Raw genomic sequence first — 11,089 nt, 5'->3', positions numbered from 1 at the left:
GAGTAGGATTCAATGATTGAATGACTGTGACGAGCTTCAAACTCGTGATTGCTGGGCGTTAGTGACAGACGCAAAAGGATAGTAAATCCTATTCCAGCTTGATCGAAAACCGACAGATGAATAGCCGTGCCGTGACAGGGTGCGTTGACCATTTTCACTGAGAGGATAAGATGAAGCCATTGACAAGGGTGATGCCTCCAGAGGATTAGCCGTGCCGTGACAGGGCATTGGATCATTTTCCCGAGAGATGACCGAAAGTAGCCATTGACAGTGGTGATGTATCACATAAAGCCAGCCATGGAAAGGAGTAAGACTGATTGGATGAAGATAGCAGGAAAGCAGAGGTTCAGAGGAACAAAAGCATCTCTATTCGCTTATCTGAAATTCTCACCAATGAATTACATAAGTATTTCTATCCCTATTCTATTAATTATTATTCGAAAACACCATTATCAATTTATATCTGCCTAACTGAGATTTGCAAGGTGACCATAGCTTGCTTCATACCAACAATCTCCGTGGGATTCGACCCTTACTCACGTAAGGTATTACTTGAACGACCCAGTGCACTTGCTGGTTAGTTACACGGAGTTGTGAACCATGGTCTTGGCATCATGTTTTTGGCGCCATTTCCAGGGAAAGAAAGAGCAATGAAGTTTACATAATTAAAGTGTAATCACGATTCCGCGTACCACCATCCCTTTTACCCCCTTTCGAGACCGACCTGTTGTGGTCTTGCAATGTAGCACTTTCTCAGCTCCATCCGAACTCATGGGGTTTTATAAAAGTTTTCCAACTGTTGTGTCAGGAATTGGGTGTCCAACCTATCCAAACTCTCTTTCTTTATCTTTTTGTATTGACAAAGCCTGGGGTAGCTAAGAAGAAAGCCTCTTGGATTTCTTTCCGGGCTACTCAAGGGAAGAAAGTTTTTTTCATATATGATGAGTCTTTTCGTGACTTTAAGAACTATTACTTCAAGGTCTGAGCTGTTAACGAAGCTCGACCCTTCTTTTTAGATGAAAGTAATGAACCCACTTTTCTGTTGTCATGGCAAAAGGACCCAGTAGTTGTTAAGTATTCTTGGGAGAGCTTGAGTGAGTTAGAACAAGATGTTGTCGTTGTTTTAGAGGAGAACTGGGGAGAGCCTCCCCATCTGGACACGAAGAGGTTTCTAGCAGATCCTTCCCTCCTTCGTGCCGAACTGGGTAGTGTTCGACTTCATTTTATAATGACTTTCTTCTGTTTATTTGCCGATTTACCTCTTACAAATTTGTGATGCTGTTTCCCTGGTTCCCTTTTTCAGAAATGGTGAAGTTCACTGATTCCATGAAAACCTTTCGTAGGGCAAATAAGGAATCTGCTGTGCAGAATGAGGGTCCAAGGAGATCGAGCCCCCACTTTGCGAATGGCCAGGGTGAAGTAACGCAGAAGAGCTCCTCAGGCGGAGCTATATGGAAGTTGGCATGTTTCTAGCATGGTGGGCATGTTTTGACAAACTCTGTTACTTCCTTTTGCAAGGTCAGCCAATAGAAACCAGCTCGGAGTACCTTTTTAGCGAGGGCTCGTGCCTCGAGGTGATTGCCGCACATGCCACTGTGAACTTCTTCGAGAACTTCCTTTGTAGCAGAGGTCAGGACGCATTTTAGGAGAGGTGTAGAGATACCTCTCTTATATAGGACGTCCTGTATCATGGTGTTGTACTGAGCTTCTCGTACTAGCCTCTTTGCCTCCTTTTTGTTTGCTGGGAGTGTTTTTGATTTGAGGTAGTTGATTATGGGAGTCATCCATCCTTGATCCTGTCCTAATATGGCTAGGATCTTTTCTTCCTCCAAGGTTGATGGATTTCGGAGAGTTTCTTGGATGAGGCTTCTATTGTTGCCCCCTGGCTTGGTGCTGGCTAGTTTTGAGAGTGCATTAGCTCGGGCATTCTGTTCTCGGGGTATGTGTCGGACCTCATATCTCTTAAATTGTCCGAGCTGTTCTTTGGTTTTGTCAAGGTACTTTTTCATAGTGGGATCCTTAGCTTGATAGTTCCCCTCTATTTGCGAAGTGACTACTTAGGAGTCGCTAAAGATGGTAAGTCTTTGAGCTCCCACTTCCTTAGCCAGCCTCAGGCCAGCTAGTAGTGCTTCATATTCGGATTGATTGTTTGAGGCCAGAAACTCGAACTTCAAGGAGAGCTCGATTTGGTTCCCTGATCGCTTTCTAAAATGATGCCTGTGCCACTTCTGGCTTTGTTTGAGGAGCCATCTACATAAAGGTTCCACTTTGTGGGGGTGCTCTGGGTGTCAGTATATTCTGCGATGAAGTCAGGCAAGTACTGGGATTTGATAGCTGTCTGAGCTTCATACTTGATATCGAATTCGGATAACTCGACAGCCCATTGTAGGATTCTTCCAACTAAGTCTGTTTTCTGTAAGATCCCCTTTATGGGTTGGTTGGTCCGTACTCTGATGGTGTGAGTTTGAAAGTATGGTCGGAGTCGTCGGGAGGTGGGTATGAGAGCGTAGGTGAACTTTTCTATCTTTTGATAGTTCAATTCAACCCCTTGTAGAGCCTTACTGATGAAGTAGATGGGTTGTTTCCCACTTTCGTCTTCTCTAACTAGTGCTGAGGCTATTGCCCGACTTCCTACGACGAGGTATAGTATGAGCTCTTCACCTTCCTAAGGTCGAGTAAGGACAAGTGGTCGCCCCAGAAATTTCTTAAAATCTTGGAAGGCTTGTTCGCATTCTGGGGTCCACTCAAACCTCTGTCCCTTCCTTAATGTTGCATAGAAGGGGAGAGATCTTAGGGCTGATCCGGCTAGAAAACTAGATAGAGCGGCTAGTCTTCCATTAAGCTGCTGGACCTCTTTGACACAGGTTGGACTTTTCATGTGAAGTATAGCCTGGCACTTATCTGGGTTTGCTTCGATTCCTCTTTGAGTAAGCCCAGGAATTTGCCAACTTCTACCGCGAAGGTGCATTTTGCGGGGTTAAGTCGCATATCATGCTTTCTTATGGTATTGAACACTTTAGCGAGGTCGGACAATAATGATTCCTCACTTTGTGATTTTACCAGCATCTCATATACATAAACGTCCATTAGCTTTCCGATGTGGTCGGCGAAGACTTTGTTCATCAGTCTTTGGTAGGTAGCCCCTGCGTTCTTGAGTCCGAAGGGCATAACTACATAGCAATAGTTTGCTTTTGGGGTCAGGAACAACGTCTTCTCTTGGTCGGGTTGATACATCGGGATCTGGTTGTATCCTGAGTAAGCGTCCATGAAGGAGAGGTACTGATAGCCTGATGAAGCGTCAACTAGTATGTCGATGTTTGGGAGCGGGTAGGGATCTTTTGGGCAGGCTTTGTTGAGGTCGGTGTAATCGGTGCACATCCGCCACTTCCCATTTGACTTTTTGACCAACACCGCATTGGCTAGCCATAATGGGTATTTTACCTCCCTTATGAACTCTGCCTCCAACAAGCCCTATACCTGATCCTCTACAGCTTGTGACCTTTCCTACGTTTTTGCTGTACTGGGCGGGACCTTGGATCTTTTCAGTGTTGTATATCTCTCTATACACATCCACAAGTGACACTCTGAGTGGAGTGTAGTTGTGGTACTTTCGAGGTTTCTCAGCAGGCTGATCCTCCTTTTTCCTGGACTCTTTATCCTTGTCTCGAGGTGGGTGGGAGAATTCAGATTTTGAGGTTTTTCCTAGTCGAGAGTTCTCCTCCAAATTAATATACTTTTCTGCCCTTTCTTGTACCTCGTTTAAAGATGTTGGATGCTTTTTTGATATGGAGTGGCTAAAGGGTCCTTTTCTTAGGTCATTGATGAGACCCATGATGGCTGCCTCTGTAGGCAGACTTTGTATGTCCAGACATGCTTTGTTGAATCTTTCCATGTAGCTACGGAGGCTTTCCTGATCTCCTTGTTTAATTCCTAGCAGGCTTGGGGCATGCTTGGCTTTATCTTTCTGGATGGAGAATCTGGCTAGGAACTTCTTGGCAAGGTCGTCGAAACTTGCTATTGACCTTGGCGGCAAGCTGTCGAACCACTTTATTTCTGTTTTCGTTAGGGTAGTCGGGAATGCTTTGCATCTAATTGCGTCTGAGGCGTCTGTGAGATACGTCCTGCTTCTGAAATTGCTGAGATGGTGGCTGGGGTCAGATGTACCATCATATGGGGTCATGTCAGGAGCTTTGAAGTCCTTTAGGACTTTAGCTTTCATGATCTCCTTTGTGAGCGGGTCTTGGTCCTTGTGAGAGGTATCTTCATGACCAGAATGAGTAGTTTTAGTTTTGAGGTCGGCCTCGAGCTTTGCGAGTTTGTCCTCTAGCTCTCGGCGATGTCTGGTTTCTCTTCGGAGGTCTCTCTCGGCCTCCCGCTGATGTTCGGCCTCCTGTTCGAGCTGTTTAAGGCGATTCTGCTGTTCACGGAGGGCCTCTAAGATTTCCGTGTTTGGAGACTGCTTGTCTCCCTTAGTTTGAGGCACATCCTTTGATGTGACATCCATATTTTTAAGCGGGGTTCTTTCGTCCAAACCCGAGTTGTGATCATTGTCAAGATTGTCCGCCATGATGATGGGATGACTTCTAGGTTCCCCGGCAACGGCGCCAATGTTCCGAGGGTTACCTGAACTGAAGATCGATCTCGGATGAGATCCACTGTGGTGGCCGGAGCTGACGTGTCCGACTTGTTGACTTTGGTGGTGTTGCCGATCCTTGATCACCGGAGGGTGGTGGTACCTGCAAGAGACTCTGATGCTTAAGTTGACATGGGCTTTGAGCAGGTTTTTTTGTGTAGAATCAGAGTATGAGTTATACATGGGTGCTCCAGTGTATTTATAGTGGTGTGGGCTGACCTTTCTAGATAAGATAAGTTAGTTATCTTATCTTATTTTTGAGTGAAGTCATCTTATCTTTTAGGCCAACCGCCTTTGGAGTGGGCTGCGTCCCTCTGCTTGGGCCTACTTGGGCCTTTATAGTGATTTGGTCGAGCTCTTCAAATGAGAGGTCGGTGACCATCCAGCCTTAAGAGGTCGGATGTTCCTATCTGAAGTCAACTCGGGTCGCATAGCTCGACCGTGGTATGAACAAGTACTGTGTTCAGTTCACCATGAGTACTGTGTTCGGTTCATTCTGCACTATTCAAAACTCTTCTGCCTCACTTTCTACTACTTCTTCACCAGAGAGAAGGAGAAAAACACAAAAAATACAGCAGCAACAACAACAAAAGAATGACGATAAGGAGAAAATACGTGAAGAAAAAGGAACGCGAAAAAGGAGGAGGAGGAACGCAAAGAAGAAGGCGAAGAAGAAGACACTTCATGCATAAACGAGCGTGAGAAGAAGAAGAAGAAGAAGAAGAAGAAGAAGAAGAAGAAGAAGAAGAAGAAGAAGAAGCGCGGGAGAAGAAGAAGAAGAAGAAGAAGAAGAAGAAGAAGAAGAAGAAGAAGAAGAAGCGTGATGGAGAAGAGAAGAAGACAAGAAGAAGCGTTGGGTAAGAGTAATTTCGTGCATGTTGGGCGCATATATTTCATGTTTCATTTAATGATATTAATTTTTTTTTGTGTTGGGCCAACTTAGTTACATGGTTATATAGATGTGTAACAAACTTATTTAAAATATATTTAATATCAGGAGCTATTTTATTGTGCAACTCTAACATGGGTAATTTAAAAGTTGACTCTAGTTCGAACAAAACTCGACTTAACACGACACTACCCATCCAAATTTCTTATCCCAAACAAGTGGAAAATCCCAGAAAAAAAAGAAAATACAGATCCAAATTAATAGTAACGGGATAAGGTAAGCGGATAAGAAAATCCGAAAGTAAACACTAAAGAATATCTAAAGAAAGGAATCATAAGAAATTAATAATTAATAAGTTTGTCAGCAAGAAGTGAGGCTCAACCACCGATAGATTCATACATTTACATTTCTGTCTCAGGGTGGCACCTTGGAACACAGTGTTACAGACAGCTGAATTCAATCTTCATTCATTGATTTAGGCACAATGCAGTTGTGAACAGCAACCGTGATGGATATGGCTCATACACGTGTCCCTTTTCAATGCCATAAATACTCACTTCCCTCACCGGTTTCTTCTTCCTCATTAAGGCTTCTTTCTTCTTCTTCCTCTTCTTTGTGGTCTTTTTCATCATCGTTTGCTATAAGGAGGAGCCATAAGGGTGTGAAGGGGAGGGTGGGAATCAGTGTTGCGACCATGGCTGATTCATCAAAGAGAACTGTGATTGTCACTGGTGCTGGTGGCCGTACAGGTGAGTGAGTCTCTTTTTGTTGTATGCTTAGTCAAATTCCTTGCTTTCTTTCCCTGTCAATAGATAAAGAGAGCGAGACAAAAATTGGCATTTTGGGGTTTTTAAGGTATTAGGTGAAGTTAAATGAAGTTTGAAAGATGCTGCTGTTATGTTTCTTGTTGCATGTACCATAATCTGTGTGTAAAGGATAAGGTTACAGCATGATATGGTTCTGCTGGAGTTAAATCCCAAACTGGTCCTGAGATTTGCAGCCTGCACTAAAATAGTCGTCCTGGTCTCAATTGCACCAATTACGTCCTCTCTACCGCTAGGGATTGCCAATCTCAGGTGCCTAAGTGGTGCAATTAGAAACATTTCTGTAGAAATCGCACTTGTAAGTTCAGAACCTCACTTCACAGAGGTTTTGTTACAGTGAAGAATGCATTCTAAAGTTCTATGCCTCTATCGCAATAGGGATGGCAACACAAACCCGATCTGCAGTTATCCAATCTGAGGGGTTGGGTTTCAGGACATATTATCAAATGTGTTGATTTGTGAATTGCTCTTGAAAGTCTTCATAGTTTTGTAGTATCAAATGATTAAGGTTGTTGGTTTATGATGCCATATAAATGAAAAGAAAACTGAAATGATATGATTGTATAAATTAGAATAGAAAAGGAAAACACTTTGACTTATGATTATTGAAAATTTCTTGGGTTAATAGTCAAATTAGTCCCCGAAAGACAAGACATTTTTTAAATTCGTCCCTAAAAGATTTTTTCAATCAAATTGGTTCTTCAAAGATTACGAATTAATTATATATGTCTTTCAGTTATTCTACTCACAATTTTTGTCAACGATTGATGATGTAAAATGTTAACTGATAGCATACATGACACATAACATGTTCAATTGGACATTAACTAAATATGTTTAAGAAAATCGTTGAATTTAGTCACTATCCCTTAGCCCCTTAGCATTCTCCTATCTTATGTTCTATTTTACCACTGACTGAATGCTCCCTTCAGCATTCTCCCTTAGCCCCTTAGCATTCTCCTATTCCTATTTCTTATAGAACTTGAGCATATGCAGTTACCTAGGTTAACAATACAATAGGGTAGGGATATGTTAGAGGTCCTAACATAGTTTTACTCTTGTTACCTTTTTCAGGACAAATAGTGTATAAAAAACTAAAAGAGCGGTCAGCCGAGTATGTTGCAAGAGGCCTTGTCAGAACTGAAGAAAGCAAACAGAAAATTGGTGCTGCGGATGATGTTTTCGTGGGGGACATAAGAAATGCTGATAGTATCGTTCCTGCAATTCAAGGTGTGGATGCTCTAATAATTCTTACAAGTGCAGTGCCACAGATGAAAGCTGGGTTTGATCCAACCAAAGGTCAACGACCCGAGTTCTACTTTGAAGATGGTGCTTATCCTGAACAGGTGCAACTACTAATAGTTTCCATGTATTAGATGTACTTAATTAACATTTGATGTTTATCTCCTTTTCACTCATACCATACTATATCTTTTGCTTATTAGGTTGACTGGATTGGGCAGAAAAACCAAATAGATGCTGGTAGGGTCTGTTTATGTTCTTTTGATTAATCATAGAACATAACAAATTTGTCCATGTTTGCAATATTGAAATTGGTTTTACCTATATGAACAGCTAAGGCTGCAGGAGTGAAGCAGGTTGTGTTGGTAGGGTCTATGGGAGGAACAGACCTTAACCATCCTTTGAACAGCTTGGGTAATGGGAATATATTGGTTAGTTATTTTTTCTCCTTCCAGTAGAGCTTGCATTTCATTTTAGAGCACGATGCAAGTTTCATTTTGTATTGATTGCAGGTTTGGAAAAGAAAGGCTGAGCAATATCTTGCAGACTCTGGTATTCCATACACAATCATAAGGTGCACCAATTTCTGTCCGTACTTAGACATATATAGCTGTCCGAGGATTTTTCTTATATGTTTCGTTCTTTTGTTTGTTCAGTGGAAGAATATTTCGGGTTTGAGTTGAAATTGCATTTTAAATGAAGTGTTTAAATCCATTAAAATTTAACAGCACCTACAAACTCACTCTCTGTTGATGCTTAGTATTATCTTCATACCGGGTTGTTTTGGTCGGAATTTTTTATATTGTTCTTTCTTCTGTACAAAATTTGAAAAGTTAGAGTTGTATATGGAAATAACAATGGCCTTGCTTATGCAAAGTGAATTTGTATAGAAGTATTATTACTTGGATTTAGATATTGAATTTAAGGGTGAACTTGGGAGAGTATAATGCAGCACTAATAACTGTCACCGATAAAATCAACCGTTTGAAACTTATAAAATTACAGGCATGCATAGGATACTTGTTCTAATTAACAGTTATCACTTGCATGTTACTCTAACCCATCACATTTGTACATGTCCATATTACTTCTTCTCATGTTTCCCAGACACACATTTAACTGTAACAACTTGTATCAGCTAGAGCTGAAGTAGCCTTTGTTATTGTTAGTGAAAAAAAATCCAACGTGGATTTAAGTCCTTTGGTTGTATACCATTGCGGAAAACAAGAAGTTTCTAGGTTAAATAAAGATAATGTCAAAAGTAGGGCTAGTCGTAAAGGGGCCTTTTCCTTCCTTCCAGAAAGGTTTTTGCATGCTACATTTAGTTCCATGGCTACTACTCTTCACTAAGCATTCTTTTTTAATATTTTGTGGGAACTTGTTTTAATTGTTCTTATTGTTAATGTAGATTAAAGTCTGTGGTTGGGGCATTCTTATGAGCATGCTGATATTTTTCCTTCTTTCTTTTTTGGCCTCAGGGCTGGTGGCTTGCAAGATAAAGAAGGAGGTCTTCGGGAACTACTTGTCGGGAAGGATGATGAGCTTCTCAAGACAGAAACCAGAACCATTGCTAGACCCGATGTTGCAGAAGTCTGTATTCAGGTATCCCCTTCATCTTCTGAAGGTTTAATTAATCTATACATCTTAAGAATTCAATCATATCATAATCATTACATTGAATATGTCAGTAATCAATCCTCTAGAGCAAATTCTTGTTACAAAATTTTTCATATTCAACTATACAAACTTAGATAGGAATCTATATGAAATTTTAGAAAGTTTTGCATATTCGGTTTCTGTAAGGACTTGATTAAAAAATTTTAAACTATATGGACTTGCGATATAACTAAACCTATCACAAATTGTAGACAGGGTTTTACCATGGTTTTGAGAACCAGATCGAACTGGACGATATGACTCAGTTAACCAAGAATTGGCCACCAGACTAGTTCGATTTAAGATAAAAACCGCTTGCCACTGAATTGGTCAAAAATCAGGATAACCAATTGAACAGTGTTGATTTTTACCGGTGAACCAGTTTAAAATAATAAATCACAAAAAAAATCATTTTTTTAAAAGAAATTATATATTTTATACATAAATATATTATTTTATTATATCCGGTTCAACTTCGGTTGAACTCGACTTATCTTTGAACCTCGACTCTACTGGTTCGATGACTAATTCGGTTTTCAGAAACTTTGGTTTCACAATACCAAACTTTTCCATTATTTTAACCACGTGAACCTATTTAGTGAAACACGACTTGGTTATTGTGTTAGTCTGTACCAGCTCCCTGAAAATTCCCCTTTTTTTGGATTCTTATTGAGTCTGAGATTTTTGCATCCCGTTGTTCCTCTTGTTTAACAGGCACTAAATTTTGTGGAGGCTCAGTTTAAGGCATTTGACTTGGCATCAAAACCTGAAGGAGCTGGTTCACCAACAAAGGACTTCAAGGCCTTGTTTTCTCAGATCACTACCCGTTTTTGAATTTTGAGTGTTGTTGTCATGTTTCAAAATAACTTAGTTGGCGCGGCAGACCCTTAAATAGAGTTTCAATTTGCGACGGATTAGTCCTTGATCCGTCGGGTTTGGGGATACCGTAGGAAACCAAAAAAACTCTTATCTATTTTAGTCCCTACATTTGGGATTGGACCCTCCATAGCTACAAAAATCACTGTCATGACAGTTCATTAAAAAGATTGTGTAAAGAAAATTATAGACTTTCATGGTACCGGCACAGCAAGCCTGACAAACTCAAGTGTTTAATCAACACCTTTATTAGTGTTTATGATTTCCTGGCATTGTTCTCAATTTCGTGATATAATAAATAACAAATGGAATTCAGGATTGGATCAATTCTTTGGAAGAACAAAAATATAACTGCCTTTGTTGTCCGAAGTAGTGTTTATTGTCATCAGTTTCCTAATTGTCCCCATCATATTATTATTATTATTATTATTATTATTTAACTAAATTGTATCCGTTTTAAGAGTATATTTTAAAAGTAAAATTTGTAATATATTCACTTTATTAGAAATGTAAAAAAAATTTAAAATGTATAAAATATTTATCATTTTATTAAGATCTAGTCATGTTTTTGTGTGGTTTTTAAAATTTTTCCTCAAGACATGTATGGAAATTTTTAATTTTATTATTGTATCAGATGTGGTGTTTCTCACCAAAATGGGACTAGATGGTGTTATTATGAGTGGGGAGGAATGCGGGATGTCAGGAACGGACCCTGCAATTCACCAATGGCGAAATGGCTTGCATGCCCGACATGGGGCGCGGCTGTAGATGCTCGTTATTTGTGCTCTGTAACGACTTATTTTTTAAAACTTCTATTATAAATTATTTATAATTTATTTTATTAATTTGAATTAATTAAGTTTGAGTTTACTATTATTAATATTTTTAAATTAAATTAAAATAAATAAATTTTATTAAAAATTATTTATCAAATTTAATTATTTTATTTAATACTAATTAAATTTAAAA

The 11,089-nt window shown here is 39.9% G+C and overlaps 1 protein-coding gene across 1 annotated transcript; it reads left to right on the top strand.

The window, feature by feature from the left end:
- On the top strand, positions 5,819–10,489 carry LOC107639423 (uncharacterized protein At5g02240). Its single transcript, XM_016342917.2, has 7 exons — positions 5,819–6,271; positions 7,421–7,692; positions 7,792–7,828; positions 7,922–8,019; positions 8,101–8,162; positions 9,067–9,190; positions 9,959–10,489. The coding sequence occupies exons 1-7, from the start codon at positions 6,031–6,033 to the stop codon at positions 10,076–10,078; spliced, it is 954 nt and encodes a 317-aa protein (XP_016198403.1). The 5' UTR covers positions 5,819–6,030; the 3' UTR covers positions 10,079–10,489.

Source organism: Arachis ipaensis, chromosome B04 (assembly GCF_000816755.2).
Source record: "Arachis ipaensis cultivar K30076 chromosome B04, Araip1.1, whole genome shotgun sequence".
Classification (NCBI taxonomy): domain Eukaryota; kingdom Viridiplantae; phylum Streptophyta; class Magnoliopsida; order Fabales; family Fabaceae; genus Arachis; species Arachis ipaensis.
The sequence above is the reverse complement of the archived record's forward strand: the minus strand, read 5'-3'. Positions and strand labels throughout refer to the sequence as shown.

Excerpts from the sequence above, each read along its gene's own strand:
- LOC107639423 (XM_016342917.2), top strand. The coding sequence starts at position 6,031 with ATGGATATGGCTCATACACGTGTCCCTTTTCAATGCCATAAATACTCA. Across the intron at positions 6,272-7,420 it reads TGGTGCTGGTGGCCGTACAG|GACAAATAGTGTATAAAAAA; the intron begins GTGAGTGAGTCT and ends TACCTTTTTCAG. Across the intron at positions 9,191-9,958 it reads TTGCAGAAGTCTGTATTCAG|GCACTAAATTTTGTGGAGGC; the intron begins GTATCCCCTTCA and ends CTTGTTTAACAG.